We start from the raw sequence: 16,849 nt of genomic DNA, 5'->3' as shown, positions 1-16,849 counted from the left end.
GTTGTTTTCTCCGTTCTAATTCGTTAAAACTCTAAATAAACACTTTAATAACATAAAAGGAATTTTATAAATACCTTATCAGAAGCTCCACCACGAAAATTTCATCCCCCAAGACCAATATTTATCTCAAATTGAAGGCAACGCAACGTACAACGTTTTTCTCTTCATGAGCTTCGGGATTCGGAGCTCGGATTTTGATCAAAATGGCTTCCTTAGCCTAGGATCTCTCTCTCTCTCTCTCTAATGTTTTTGGAGGATATTAGCTGAAAATTATCAGCCCTCAAGTGAATTTGCCATATATATTAACGTTAATGGGCCTCATGGGCCGAAACATTAGTGTTTGGGTCGGGCCCAAACTTGCTGCCCTGCCAGCCCAAATTGCATCGTCCATATTTCCTTATCCAAATATCATTTTGATGAGCGGTTTGTTGTGTTGGAAACTAGACTCGATGAACTTCATTTTAGGCTTTTGAAACACCTTAAAACTCCTCATATACTAGGAGATATGCCCCCAACAATATGGGCTAAAAATCTGGTCCGAGATTTTACTGAAGTTGTTCCGATTCATTTTGTTTAGATTCGTTTATCTTCTAATCCTCTTCCAACTCTCATGTAACCTCTTATACATACATATACATACCCATATACATACATAACAATCCATACACGTCTCGAAGGGTCCGGAGAATCACCATAACCTTAAACGTAACTGGAGAACTTACGAAGCTTCGACGAAACTCCAATCGCAAAAATATATTCATATCTTTTATCCATCTTCTATATCATTACTAATAATCTCAAATACTTTAAAAGGGCACTCACATTACCTCATATACGCTCATAACGCGATTTCAAATCCTTTAGGTTACGATGTCACCTCGGGATACTTAAGGCAACCATATATATAACAATATTCTTACTAACTCGATTAACTTTCCTTGAACTTTCTTAACTCATTCTTTCTTGTCTTAATTAAAATAGCACAGACTCTTATGGGGTGTAACAGAAGTGCTGCCCAATTTTCCCTAGCTTTAGAAAGCTCGTTCTTATAATTGCTTAGCTAATGACGATATAAATTCTCTTGAAGGTAGAACGTGTGCATTAAAGAAGAACAAGCAAGCGATAGATTAGCTAAACGTCAAAGGTATGTAAGGCTTATCCCTTCCTTCAAAGGCATGAATCTTCCAAGTTTTTCCATGATCCTCCTATATGATGGAGCTAATGAGTCCGTAAATATACTAAACTACATACGAGCATGATAGTGATGATGATGAGTTAGAGTATAGCGATTCGAGAGTTCATGGTATTATTGCTCACACTCACCTTATGTATTATTTCCTTCAAGGTGAGGCAGGATACTCGTAAATGTTCATAATATAATCGGGGGTTCACGATCTTACGTCACCCCGATGTAGTTACGGTTGACTTCAAAGTTTAATGTATTTTTCCTAATGATAAATGTGAAAAAAATGCTAAGTTATGATATGTCCATAAGATGATCAATAATGCTAGCTCATAATATGCCTATGTTATGCATGAACACGTCAAGCTATGATAAGATTATGATACGTTCATGAAATGTGCAATAGTGATGGGTTATGATTGATTATGTGATGATAAAATTCCACCGCGCCAGAATGGCCGGGCATGTCACCGCTAAGGCGGGCTGCATATGGTTCCACCGTGCCTAGATGGTCGGGCATGTCACCGCTGAGGCGGGCTGCGATGTTACACCGAGCCTAGAGGGCCGGGCATGATCACCACTAGTGGGCGGCATATGATGGTTACCCGGACGCGGGATAACGATGAGGATTGTGATGTGACGAGATATGTGATGTGATGACATATGTACCATGATTATATAAAATGTGATATATGTACGAAATGTATTTGCTTATGACACTCTTGCAGGTTATATCTTCCTCTTATGGCTCACGCTCCTCCTATTATATTTATTTCACTCTTGTCTTACATACTCAGTACAATATTCGTACTAACGTCCGTTTTCTTTGGACGCTGAGTTCATGCCCACAGGTAGACAGGGAGGAGAGCTCGAGCCAGACTCGTAGGAGCTGTTAGCCGATGGAGAGCACTGCTTTGTTCCGGAGGTGCTTGATTATTCTTTTGTGTACATTTGTATATGTGGGCACGACGGGGTCCTGTCCCGTCTGCATGTCTAGTACTTCAGTAGAGGCTCGTAGATGCGCAGTGTGGGTTAGATTGTCTCACGAGATGCTATTATATGTACATATTATTTTGATGGCCGGGAGGCACATGTATATAAAAGTAATTATGTTTCCACATGAAATACGATTTTCTTACCATTTGAGTATAAAAGTTGATAAAAAAGCATTAAATGAGAAAGATGAGTAGTAGAGCGAGTGGTGCTCAGTGGCTAGCCCCGGGTACCCGTCACGGTCCCTAGCTGGGTCGTGACAAGGATATTGCTAGAAGATGTTCCAGCTAGATTGGCGAGCTCCATTCTCTTCCGGAGTGTTGCCGAGTCAGAGTATCTATGTTATAGTATATTGATTTATGATAGAGAATTTGCAGACAGAGTCACGTATATAGCATGACAGTCTTGCAAGCGGCTCTGCAAGCCGATGTATCATTATGCATTATGTTACAAATTTCATATGATTACAGATTTTACTTGATTTGAGAAAGACGAAAAGAATGTTTTTTTTGAAAAGCTTTCATTATGCATTTCATTTCATGATTTAAGAGTCCAGTGAGATTATGAATATAACGAGAACCAGCGGGTTCGCTCGGCTCTAAGTAAAGGGTCGGGTGCCCATCATGCCCTATCAGGACTGGGGTGTGACAAAAGTACAGAAAAATATTTTTTGCGTACTTTTGTTTATAACAGCTAAATGAGATCTAAACTGAAATGTCAGTATACATACATAACAAAACCTCACTATAGCAGCTATGAAATTTTCGGACAAACGCTGTCAATATTATAGAGAGGTCTGAATGTATTTAATACTTCCTCTGTCCCAATATATGAGGGTTGACCTATTTGGAGAGTCAAACAAATCTTTCTTTGACTACAATTTCAAACATAGATTCTTCGAGTATTTTATAATAAAATTTACATATTTGAAAACTAAACAAAAAGTACTATAAGTTTGCATAATTAATAATTCACAATATATGAAAAGAGTTTGATAAAATCATAGTCAAAGCAAGAACAGTTTGACTCTCAAAACCTCCTATAAATTGGGACGGAAGGACTACTACAAGTTCCACACAAAATTTCTTTCTTAAATTTCAGACTCATTCAAAGGGATATACATAAAATGAAAGAGTGCAACTTTGACATTTGGCATGTTTAACTATTGCAACTAGCTTCTTCATGGAATTGTCAACCATTAATCGCAAGAGTGCAAGATCAGTCGCCTAATAATGGGCAGAGTGCATTAAACTAATAATTATTTAATGCAAGTAAGGATATTTAACCCTCACTTCCACGTTCTCTCTTCCATATTGCATGTGAGCAGAACGAATAAACAAAAAGAAGAAGAAAAATATTGCTCAATTCACATTTAATTTCACACTTGACATTCATAGCATCACATCACCATCTTCACTGATTTCAATTCATACTCACACAGCCATTTCAAGACTCAAGGATAAATAATACTACTATATATATTTGCTAGCCAAGCTCCACTGACGAGTCCAATTCGGCAAACATATATATTATAAGGTCATTTACTTATCCTATTTTAAGTTTGCTTTCGAACGTAGAATTTTGTCTGTTACGTTTTGAAAATGTGGATCGATCAAATCTGCTGAGCTCTTTACTTTACTGTGCATTCGATTGAATTCAATTTGTTGGTTATGTACTGAATGTGCATGAAATTTGACTAATTTGATGTTTAATCATTTTAAATGACCTATTAGTGCTCTTTTTTTACTCTGTTAGAATGCAGACATGATTTTACATTTGATGAATCAATTTTTATGTTACAACTTAAAATCATAGGCAGCGTCTGTAGAAGGTTTTAAGCTGCTCATTAATTTCTAGGTTTCTTAATTACGTTTGCATATAAGATTAGTTTATACTCTACTTTCTTCTACTTCATATATATGCCCTGAGCTGTAACGAAAGACTTTTGGGGTGGATTTATACTGTATTTGTTTGTCATTATGTTCTGCAGGATAATGATGGCGGCAAGATCTGTTCAACTTGTTTGCTTGCTTATTTGTTCCCTGGCCATCATCAAAACTGCATCTGCAAAAGTAAATGAATCACCGAAACAACAGAAAGGCAAAGATCATGCATATTTTGTCGATAAAACAATTGTTCAGAATGCTGTGTCAAAAGGAGCAGGTTAATCAACACTTAATACATACAAATTAATCTAACTTATAGTAAAAAAAATCATGTATTAGTTTCATAAAGAGTGTTGTTAACCTTGTTTACTTGCAGTGTGCTTGGACGGATCACCTCCAGCATACCATCTTGATCGAGGATTTGGTCATGGAGTCAGAAATTGGATTATTCTACTCTCAGTAAGTTACATTTCACATAGCATATGGTTGATCCTACCGTTATATGTAGACGACATAAAGCTGCTATTTTTCATTTTCTTCCGGGATTTAAATTATACACATTGACAAGCTTTATTTTTTCTATTACTAATTTCACTTCTTATCGGCAGTTTAATTAAATTATGTGACCTGATAGATAAGTCAGTGTATAAAAAACTTATACTCTTTCTTTCAAAAGAGTAAGAAGACTTATGATTTCTTGTTATTATTTAGAGAAGCTTTCTGGAATATTTTTAAATATGTCAAAACTTTGACTTTGTCTATAGGGAGGAGCATGGTGCAGAAACATCACAGACTGCCTGAACCGTTCCAAGACTGACTTGGGTTCTTCAAAACTTATGATGCCATTCGTATTTTTAGGCATTTTCAGCAAGAGCAAAACTGAAAATCGAGGTTCGCTTAGATTCATCTATCTAACTTTCTTGTTTGAATTATAAATAAAAAAATTCTCGAGAACAATTTGATAAAATGAAAAGAATGGAAAGTTTAATTTGATTGAGAAAGGCTTATATGATTTTTATTGTGTGGGGGGGGGGGGGGGGGGGGGGTGTGGGGGAGTTGCAAATAATCTGTTCTAATTTATGATCATAAGGTTATTTATTGTAAATCATGCAGATTTTTACAACTGGAACAAAGTCTTTGTTAGGTATTGTGATGGTGGAGCTTTCACTGGAGACATCGAAAGTGTTGATCCTGTATGCTCTCTTTTGAATTCCTGTTTTGAAAATTTGTCTCTGATCATTTAAAGATACATAAATGTGAATGTCTGTTTGAGACGTTTCTTTATCGGTGTACTTTGACAAGTCAATATGAAATTATACTCACATTCTACATTGTTTAGACTACCAATCTTCATTTCAGAGGTGCAAGAATATTTGATGCAGTAATTGAGGATCTATTAGCAAAGGGATTAAAGGATGCAAAGAACGTATGTAAATTTAAATTACTGAAATATTAATTTGTGTAAATTATGTTTCACATAGAAACTATACAATATTATTTGAGTATAATTATTTGTCGAAAAATTTGAGAGAAATTAATCATTGCAGGTCATTCTTTCTGGCGGTTCTGCTAATGGATATCCAGCAATGCTATACTGTGATCACTTCAAAACTTTATTGCCTAAAGCTCATAGAGTGAAATGCTTGGTTGATGCTGGTTATTTTATCCGTGTGTAAGATGTTTAAGGACTTTAAATTTCCTATATAAGAAAATGATTCGATATATATGCTAACTAAGAAACACGTACTAAATCTAACTTTGTGATATTCTTTTTCTTCTTATAGGAAAAATCCACTGCTAGCAAATGTGTTCGAGTCACTCTTTAGAGATGTTGTTAATTTACATGTACAATCCTATTTCTTTCTCTTTCATTTAGTTTAATTTATGTAGCTAGCGGATATATAAGCAAGTACTTAGAAGATTAGAGAGTTCTTTATTATTATTATTTTCGTACCTGTACATGTTGATTTAACGTTAAGTATGTTATAAAACCTATTTTATTGAGTTGCAGGGATCTACCAAAGTGTTACCAAAATCGTGCACTTCAAGAATGAAACCAGAATTGGTACGTCCTGCAGCTTCCTAGATTCAATTATCATTTATGTTTTTTCTGCCATTGAACTAATGAATATATACAAACTATAAATACGCTGCAGTGTTTCTTCCCAGAAAACATACAAGAAGATATCAAGACGCCATTTTTTACTGTGATGTCAGCATTTGATAGTTATCAGGTACATATAGTTCGGAGGCTATCTGGATAGATTTGGAAATATGCACCTAAGCGATATAGGTTGAAAGTGAAACCATTAACAAGCTACAACAACAGATCTTATAGGTTAACTAATTTAATTAATAAGTTATTTTTAATTGTATTTGCATATAGTTATTCACTATTAGTCCTTTTCATTTGACGTTTCTAAATGAAATTAATGTTTTCAGGTGGACAATATAATAGGCTCTAATGTCGGTGAATTCATTCGAGCAAGAAATTGCACTGAAAGTCTGAACAATGCCTTCAAAGGTTTGCACCCTTTAATTTAAATAGTTATAGTTCTAGATCTTTTATGGTCAAAGTTTCACTACTAATGAATCAAAAACATTCGTTTTAGGAGTTAGTGTGCATGACGTTTCATAAAAAGGGAGTAAAAGACTAAGCACAAGAGCATTCTTCTCATTTTTTTTAGGAAGTATATGTATGTACACAAAATGACAGAGTTATTTACGACACATTACTACGAACATATATATATATATATATCCGTTTGAATTTGTTTGTCTTAGTTTGACTCGACAAGGAGTTTAAAAAAATATAGAAGCTTTTTAAATGTCTTAAACCAAAGACGTGTGTACGTACTAAAATGTCTATTGAATCTTGTAGTCTTAAGTATGCCACGTAGGATGTGTTAGGTGTAAATAGTTATTATACTACTTGAGGTATGAAATTAATTTCTCTTCCGTGAATCACTTACAGTGAGTTGTATTTCTGATTATACTTTTACAATTTGTTATTTCAGAATTGAGGTCGGAATTCTTAATTGCTTTGCCCAAAGCAAATAATCCAAAACAAAGAGGAGCTTTCATTGACTCTTTTAATCGTCACACCCCGCTTGAACTATGGTGGAATAAAGTCAATGCCACTCCAATAAATAATCTGGTAAGAGATTATCTGTTATTTATTCTTGGAAATGCTCTTATTCTTGTTAACTCTTTATGTGTATGATTCTTCAACCATATGTTTTAGGTCGAAAATATTTCCTTTTGATCAGTTTATCTAATTTAGATGCCTAAAAAATGAGGTTGGTGGCTGATCAAATCCAGAAAAAGAAATAAAATAAAATTGTTTTGTTCTTATAGGCCTACTTAAAATTACTTGAAATTGATAGAATAATAGGTAACATCTTTTATAGCTTACAATGAAAAGGATCCAAGTTTACATTGCTCTAAGCATTCGTTACTTTCGTATTAGTTGCATTCTTTGAATTCCAGCTCTTCATTTTTCTTTTTCTTTTTGTTTCCCACTCGGTGTTCAGTACCCACATCTGAGCCCGAATATACATTTTTTGCGCGGATTGCCCTTCTTTTGGGGTGGTCTTTAAATTTTGCTCCTCATATTTGTGGTCTTTAAGTTTTGTCTTTCGCTTGAAAAGGTGGCGAATACATGAGGTTTTGGATTCGAACCCCCGCTCAAGCATAAAATAAAAAAATAATTTCGCAAGGCAAGGCTGGGGGGTGTATGCCGGATCAAGGAAAAACTAAAGTTATGCCGGATCCAGCATAACTAAAAGTCTGCCCCATAAGACAGAACTTTTCCTTAAAGCATAGTTTAGTTATGCTTTATAGGGCAGACTTTTAGTTAAGACATAACCAAAAGTATGTCCCATAAGACATAACTTTTCCTTAAGGCATATACTTTGCCTTATAAGGCAAACTTTTAGTTATGCCTTAAAGAAAAGTTCTTTCTTATGGGTATACTTTTAGTTTTGTCTTATGGGGTATACTTTTAGTTATGTCTTAGCACACTTTTAATTAAGGCATAACTAAAAGTATACCCTATAAGGCGGAACTTTTCCTTAAGGCATAACTATATATATATGAGCCTCAAGGCAAAGTGTGCCCCCTCCGGTAGACTTTTAGTTATGCTTAACTAAAAGTTTGCCAGAGGGAGCAGAGCGAAATTCAAACTCTGTCTTGCGGTTTTTTTTTTTAATTTTTGACTAAGCAGAGGTTCAAACCCGGAACCCATGGGTTTTAGGCGAAGAGCAAAACTTAAAGACCAGCAATTTGAGGGGAAAAATTTAAAGACCACCCCAAAGGAAGGGCAATTCGCCCGAATATATCTGTATCCGTGCCGTGTAGGGCCTCATTCGGGGAGAAGCGCTTCCTACCAAGGATTTTTTCATACCCAGGGCTTGAACCCGAGGCCTCTGGTTAAGGTAAGAGCAAGCCCATCCGCTACACCACATCCTTTGGTGGTCTTTTTTATTGTTTTAACCAATGTTTCGGTATATATTCTTGAGTAGTTTTGGTTGACACTGCTAAAACTATAATGTGAAACCTTCTCTTTTCTTTTTTTTTTTCATTTTTCCATTTATATATTTACTTCTTTTTTTACTCAATTTTTCAGAGTAAAAAGTGTAGAAAATGTGTTTTAATTCCTTTGATTGTTTGTGAAAATGTTGCGGGTGAAATTTGATGTTGGACCAGCATATTAACAAGCATATTGTTGTTGTTGTTGAACTATGCTTCTCCTTTATCGATTATCAGGTTAACTCCTGGTTGTACAAGTCATTTGTTGAAGCTTTGTATAGAGAATTATAATATTGGATCTAAACTAGCACTGGCTAAAACCAAAACTAGGAAAGTTGTAAGAAAGTAGCATGTATAGGAAGCTTTAAAAACTGAAAACAATGAATGTTTAAATTAATTAAATTGAACTTAACACTATTGATTTTGCTTGGTTGATTTGATGATTGGATTAAGAGCTTAAGTTATTCACATCGTCAGTTTAAAGAATGTCTTTTATATCATCAGGTCACCCAAAGGATATTACAATTAAGCCTTTATAAAAAAAAAATATGAGGGAGAATTTGTAATCTTAAAAATAAGACAAGTTCCTCGCTTAGAAATTAATGGAACCGATAATGTAAAATTTCTTTACATTGACAGTGTATGTAACTTAAACTTTTAGAACCTGTTTGGATAGGCTTATAACTTATAAGCATAATCCTAACTTATAGCTTATAAGGGTAATCTTAACTTATGGCTTATTTTTGTTATTTTGGCTTAAAAATAAGTGTTTAAAAGCACTTTTGTATCTTATCCAAATACTATAAACGTGCTTAAAAGTTATTTTGGCTTAAAAGCACTTAAATAAACCAATCCAAATAGGTTATTCTCTCCGTCTCAATTTATATGATACTCTTTTCTTTTTAATCAATATGAAAAAAAAATGATATCTTTTCATGTGTTTTTAGTAATAATTTAACTTCAGACTTCCATTTTACCCTTGATGAAAGTGCAAACTGGTTTTCTTTTCATATCAATGTAACATTCATGAGCAATCAACGATTCATAAAAATTACGTATCTCCTACTGTTGCAATGGAAACATTATAAACAATGTAAAAGAATAGAGACCTATCAATTCCACATCAAGTCATGGATCTATGACCAAAACTAAGTGCGAAGTTCATATGATGTCTCACGATTCAATCACCTAAGTCCTAATAGCACCACTCAATTCCTAAGTTAGAGGAACCAAGACAGAGTAATCATCTTAACATTTTTTCAATATTCGAGAATAAAGTCTAAACAAAGAAATAATATAAAATAATTAAGTTTGTAATATAAGATAGTGCGTATTAAACCATGTCCATCACAATCCGAACATGGATAAGTTTTAGCTACTATTACTTGTATCCTAGTGTTATTGGAACTCTATAGTCCATATCAAATTGTAATTCCTAATTGTATGTAATGACATACAAGGCAGAGGTGCGAAAATAACAACATTCATTGCTTCAGTTATCCTCTGTCTCTTGTGATTTTATATGGTATCCGAGCCATGACGATCTCTTCTTCCACCTCGAGGACTTCTCAATCTTCCACTACCCAGTCTACCTCTCTTTTCTCTTCCCCGACATCACTTAACCATGCTTACCACTTTATCTCCATTAAACTAACTGCCACAAACTATCTTTTTTGGTGCACACAATTGTTGCCTTTCCTTCGTGGAAAGAATCTTCATGCATTTGTCGATGGCAGTCACCCTTGTCCAGCATCCCATGTCTCAGTTGCCAGAGCTACAGATGACGGATCCTTTACGACAATTATTAATCCCGACTACGCGCCGTGGATCCAGCAAGATCAATTGATCTTGAGCCCACTCATATCTTCCCTATCTGAAGAGACACTTCCCATCGCCATTGGACTAAATACTTCGAAGGAAGTTTGGGACGCGCTTGAGGCTGTGCTATCTTCTCCCTCCAACACTCGAATTCTGAGCCTTCATATGCAGCTTCAAAACCTGAAGCAGGAGGATCTAGCTTTCACGCAATATCTACACAAGACAAAATTGATTTCGAATGAATTGACCGTTGCTGGACATCCTTTATGTCTAGCAGACTAGAACATCTACATATTCAAAGGTTTGCGTTCAGAATTTAAAGATATTGTCACCACCTTATCGGCACGACCTTAACTAGTTACTTTTGCTGAATTGCATAGCCTCCTTCTAAACCATGAGTTCATCAATGGATTGTCACTATCCAACCTTTCAGTTTCTACTCCGCCACAATCCGATTCAGCCCAACATCCCTCAGCAAACTTGACCCATAAGAACGCACAACCTGATCGCTCCTACAACAACAATACTAACTGAGGTCGTGGAAAGTCCAATCGAGGTTGTAGTGGTAGAGGTGGTCGCTTCAATTCCAGAAATTTTTCCACCTATAATCAACCCTGGCAATCCACTGATCAGTGACAAAAGTGCCAAATTTGCAATGGTAATAACCACACTGCCCCAAATTGCTTCCAACGTTACAGACAAGCTACTAATCTAGTAGCTTATCTATCGCATTCGACTCCAAACGCAACCTCTCAGCAGTGGTTCCCTGGAAGCGGAGCGACGCACCACATCACTCCTGACCTCACCACATTTCACCAGATTGAGGATTATAAAGGAGCCGACCAGGTTCATGTTGGTAATGGCAATAACGTCCCTATTCATCACACTGGTAATGCCACTCTTCCCTTCCCCTTTCGACGCTTTTGTCTAAATAATATTCTTCATGTTCCCTTTATCACTAAACGTTTACTCTCCGTCCAGCGTTTTGCTCGTGATAATAACGTTTTCTTTGAATTTCATCCCTACCATTTTGTTGTGAAGGATCGGGCTTCCAAGACACCACTACTTTCAGGCAAGAGTGATGGGGGACTCTACACTCTCCAGTCATCTTCCACTTCTAAGTCTACTTCACCTTCGGCACTTTATACTATCAAGGCATCTCCATCTTGCTGGCACCTTCGACTAGGACATCCTCATCAACGAATTCTTCGTCAAGTTATTAGGACACATAAATTGCCTTGTACTAGTTCTAGTTTTTATTCTACTTGTACTGCTTGTAAACTCGGAAAGTCGCACAAATTATCTTTACCTTTGAGCATTAATAAAAGTTCTTCCATTTTACAATTGTTATATGTTTATGTTTGGGGTCCGGCGCCCGTTCTTTCCTCTCATGGACACAAATATTTTCTAGTATTTGTTGATGATTACACAAGCTATTCATGGGGGTTTCCTCTTTCTCATAAATCTGATGTGTTGCCAATATTTAATCAGTTTTGCACCCTTGTTGAAAGATAATTTAATATTAAAATTAAAGCAATACAATCCGACTGGGGCGGGGAATTCCGATCTTTATCACCTGTTCTTAATCAACTTGGCATTGCTCATCGAGTCTCCTGCCCACATGCTCATGAGCAACAAGGAAAAGTTGAACGAAAGCATCGCCATGTAGTCGAAACCGGTCTCAGCCTTTTTGCCTATAGTTCGATTCCCTTCCGCTTTTGGCCATACGCACTTGAGTCCGCCGTTTTTCTTATTAATCGCCTTCCTTCAGTTACAACTCGTGATTTCTCGCGGTATGAACTAGTCCATCATTCCAAACCTGACTATTCTTTTCTTAAGGTCTTCGGTTGCCTATGCTTTCCTTACCTCCGACCCTACAATAAACACAAGTTTGATTTTCGAAGTAAACCTTGTGTGTTGCTTAGCTACAGCCCAACCCACCTTGGGTATCGCTGTTTGGATCAATCCACTGGACGAGTCTATGTTGCCCGACATGTTCTCTTTGATAAACATAACTTTCCATTTGCCAAGCCATCTATCCTTGGCCCTGCACCCAATTAGTCTCCATCTACCGCGCCTTGGGCTTCTCTTCCAGTATCTATGTCTACATCAAGAGTCATTCATCAATTCTCTTCTGGTGGAGATCCTCCTCCTTTGCTGCCTAATCCCGTTCAATCACCTTTACCCCCACCGATTCATCCTACCACTTGTTTAGGAGACTCTTCTCCACCCTCTTTAAGTCCTGATCACACTCCGAGTCTGACCCTATCATCTACTCCTACATCATCTTCACATGCTCCCACTCCAGAACCAACTTCCCTCCAAGGTATTCCCAGCACCTCTTCCCTTGGCCTACCTCTTGTTGTCGACTTAAGTAGCTATGACATGTTCCCAGATCGTTCCCCTGCTCCGTTGCCTTCTTCAACCCATACCAATAGGCTCATAGTCCCTCCTCAACGTTCACATCAGATGGTACTTAGGCACATGCATCCATCCTCAAATTTGGCTACTACCTCAGATTCATTACCCCCTCCCACATATGAGCCATCGTGTTTTACTGAAGCTTCCAAACATAAAGAATGGCGGGCTGCTATGGCATCTGAAATGGATGCATTACTGCGAAATGACACATGGTCACTGGTTTCTTATGATCTGCAAATGAATATTCTTGGGTGCAAGTGGGTATTTCGCATCAAAAGAAATTCTTCTGGTGCAATAGAGCACTATAAGGCTCGCTTGGTTGCAAAAGGATTTCACTAACTCGAGGGACATGACTACTTTGAAACATTTAGCCCTGTTGTTAAGCCGGCTACTATTCACATTGTTCTTGCCTTGGCAGCATCACACAACTGGGTTTTGCGTCAATTAGATGTGCAAAATGCCTTTCTCCATGGTACGTTGCAAGAACAAGTCTTTATGTCACAACCTTCCGGTTTCATACATCCTCAGTATCCGAATCACGTCTGCAAGCTTAAGAGATCCCTCTATGGTCTCAAACAAGCGCCTCGAGCATGGTACATGTGCCTTCTTAAGTTCCTCCCCACTGTTGGGTTCACTACTTCAAAATTAGATATATCATTGTTTATTTATCGATGGTACGTGGCAAGAACAAGTCTTTATGTCACAACCTTCCGGTTTCATACATCCTCAGTATCTGAATCACGTCTGCAAGCTTAAGAGATCCCTCTATGGTCTCAAACAAGCGCCTCGAGCATGGTACATGTGCCTTCTTAAGTTCCTCCTCACTATTGGGTTCACTACTTCAAAATCAGATACATCATTGTTTATTTATCAAGCTCATGGTGTAGTGGCTTATATCTTGGTCTATGTAGATGATATTGTTGTCACTGGAAACAATTCTTCCTTTATGGAAAGCATAATCTCCAAACTTGGTGCAAAATTTTCAATTCGTGACCTTGGTCCCTTAAGTTTTTTCCTTGGCATTCAAGTCTTTCATGGATCTACTAGCATCACACTCTCTCAGGAGCAGTACATTACCTCTCTTCTGAAAAATGCTAGTATGCAGCACTATAAACCCCTTTCCACACCTATGGCAGTGAATTCGAAGCTCCATGTCGGTGACAGCCCCTTGTTCCACGATGCCACATTGTATCGAAAAATTGTTGGAGCCTTACAGTATTTCACACTCACTCGTCCTGACATTGCCTTTGTGGTCAACAAAGCTTTCCAATGCATGCATAATCCCACAATAAATCAATGGGCTGCAGTTAAGCGTATCCTACGCTATTTGAAGCACACTCAACATTTCCCTTTTCACATTCCGCGCTCCTCCACACTGCTTCTACAGGCTTTCACTGACTCGGATTGGGCAAGGTCCTTAGATGATCGTAAGTCGACTGGAGGCTATGCCATATTCCTTGGTGTTGCTCTTGTATCGTGTTCTTAGAAGAAACAACGTACAGTGGCTCGCTCCTCCACTGAGTCGGAATACAAGGCGCTCGCTGATGCTGCTGCTGAGCTAACTTGGATACAGTCTATCCTCAATGAGCTTGGGGTGCACCTCCCTAAAGCTCCTATCATGTGGTGTGATAACATTGGTGCGGCCTATCTTTCTATTAATCCAGTTTTTCATGCTCGCACAAAGCATGCCGAAATAGATTTTCACTTTGTTCGACATAGGGTCTCTAAGAAGGATCTGCTGGTGCAATTCTTGTCATCTAAGGATCAATTGGCCGATGTCTTGACAAAGCCACTTTCAGCGGCGCGCTTTGAATTTCTATGTTCCAAACTGAATGTGTCTTCGCCACCTTCAGTTTGCAAGGGGAGTATTAAACCATGTCCATCACAATCCGAACATGGATAAGTTTTAGCTACTATTACTTTGTATCCTAGTGTTATTGGAACTCTATAGTCCATATCTATAGTCCATATCAAATTGTAATTCCTAATTGTATATAATGACATACAAGGCAACAGTACGTCGAGGTGAGAAAATAACAACATTCATTGCTTTAGTTATCCTCTGTCTCTTGTGATTTTGTAGTGCGAAAGCAATCCAAGGACAACCCCAAATTGAAAATACTAGCCATGACATGAGCATATAAGAGTTAAATAAATTCTTATAACGACATATAAAGATGCGCAAATAACAAATCTGAACATAAAATGAGCAATTGGATTATTATAACTAGCTTGTATAGTTAGACCGCCCCTTGCCAAGGGGCCATGTAGACTACATGTGTTGATTCGTTGTTCAGGTAACATATATTCGTTGACATGCTTGTGGTGGAGTAGTTATTAACTAGCTTTGTAACTGTAGCAACCTTCATTAGACTTGGTTAAAGCCTCAAAATTAAAGGTGACATTTCTCCACCAAACATTTTAATATGAGGTTTTTCATCTTTGAAAGTTGCTATTGAGCCTCTCATTCTCATATTCTATGTGATTTTCATGGGTTGGATTCAAATGTCATCACTGGATTCTCTTCTTGAGCACAACAAACTTGACCTGGAAGTTGTACACAACAAACTTGACCTGGAAGTTGTACACAACAAACTTGACCTGGAAGTTGTACTTTAATTTGCGTATTGATGTCCCACGTACACTAGCAAAGATTTTTTTTTTAAAGAAGGATTTAGATACCTAATGAACAACATAGACATTGAGTGCCTAACCACATTGTACTATGAAAATTTATTGAAATATGAGGTAAAAATGTTTCAAATGGAGGGATGAGTGGAGACAAATTTGCTTATTTTATTATATTTTTGTTGCATAATCCTCGATAGTTATATTCTTTGCATATTTTTTATACGAATATTTACACCAACATCTTTTTAGCATTTGACGTTTCAATAAATCAATTCAATGATGTATTGTGATTAATGGTTAATATTGATAGCAATCGAAATTTAATTTCATGATATTAATTAGATGGAATGTCGATGCAGACTACAATGAAGGTATTTGGTGATTGGTACTTTGACCGAAAATACTCCTATGTGATCGATGAGATTGACTTGCCACTCCCCGTTTATTTATACATCAATGGTACTCTCAAGTCCCGAGGATAATTGTTTTATTAATATTTACTTAGTTATCAACATGGGATCTTTAAGTATCGTTTATGAGAAATTCTATTCAATACATTGAAAGAATATTTGTTGTTGACTTTCGGATGTGCACGACTTGTTGCTAATATATAATAACTATTTTGTTGACACTTGCGTTCCATGTATATGGCGAGTCATGTAGCACACGATTTTATTTCTCCAAGGAAATGTGTAACGGAAGCATATCCTACATAATTTGCTGCCAATTCGTTCAGAGCATGTGTTCCTCCGGACTGTTACATTAAGTACCATAAAAATGTAACTCTGGTGAGACTAAGATAATAAGAAAAGTTATGCTTCTTAGATTACTGGACAACAACCAATTAGTAAGGTTGGGTTGTCACAATTCGTAATTACTAATTGCTTTAATCCCATATCTTTTGAGAATTTTGCGACTTAATTTTTGGCAAGTTCATTCATTTGAGGATCTGTAATATTTCTTGAAGAAGGAATATGATCCAACGAGATAACTCCATTGTGACACATTCAGCTTGCAATTATTTTCTATCTTGAGCTTGAATGTCTCTTTCGTTCATTGAATATATCCCTCCAATTGCATTTTTTATTAGCAACTATGGGTTAGTCACATCTAGGCTTATCATGTCAAAATTTCATATATAGAAGATGAGAAATACATGCTTATTTCTAAGAACTGATTTTATATAAAATTCCAACCAAATAGTATTTCTCACACATATCATCGTAAGATTCAACCATTATAACAGTGTGAAGTTCCACCATATACAAAAATTTGATTTCTCAAATTTATGTTACCTGAATATAAGCATTAGCCAAAAATACATTATAACTTGCAACACATAACTTTATAAACTCAATTATATTCTAGCTTCAACATAGCTTTGGAT

General features: G+C 36.8%; 1 protein-coding gene across 1 annotated transcript; it reads left to right on the top strand.

Moving 5' to 3' along the window:
* Positions 1-4,170: 4,170 nt before the first annotated feature.
* Positions 4,171-15,944, top strand: LOC132638445 (pectin acetylesterase 8-like). The gene is made up of 12 exons (XM_060355320.1): positions 4,171-4,339; positions 4,439-4,521; positions 4,827-4,953; positions 5,176-5,255; positions 5,402-5,488; positions 5,610-5,734; positions 5,847-5,907; positions 6,074-6,127; positions 6,219-6,296; positions 6,505-6,586; positions 7,080-7,219; positions 15,822-15,944. Exons 1-12 carry the CDS (start codon positions 4,171-4,173, stop codon positions 15,942-15,944), a joined length of 1,209 nt encoding a protein of 402 aa, XP_060211303.1.
* Positions 15,945-16,849: the final 905 nt, after the last annotated feature.

This window comes from Lycium barbarum, chromosome 4 (assembly GCF_019175385.1).
Source record: "Lycium barbarum isolate Lr01 chromosome 4, ASM1917538v2, whole genome shotgun sequence".
Classification (NCBI taxonomy): domain Eukaryota; kingdom Viridiplantae; phylum Streptophyta; class Magnoliopsida; order Solanales; family Solanaceae; genus Lycium; species Lycium barbarum.
Note: the sequence above shows the minus strand (reverse complement) of the source record. Positions and strands in the feature narration are given on the sequence as shown.

Bases quoted from the DNA above. Each gene is read 5' to 3' on its own strand.
- LOC132638445 (XM_060355320.1), top strand. From the start codon at position 4,171: ATGATGGCGGCAAGATCTGTTCAACTTGTTTGCTTGCTTATTTGTTCC. The intron at 5,489-5,609 runs GTATGTAAATTT...TAATCATTGCAG, and splicing joins GATTAAAGGATGCAAAGAAC to GTCATTCTTTCTGGCGGTTC. The intron at 5,908-6,073 runs GTACAATCCTAT...ATTGAGTTGCAG, and splicing joins GAGATGTTGTTAATTTACAT to GGATCTACCAAAGTGTTACC.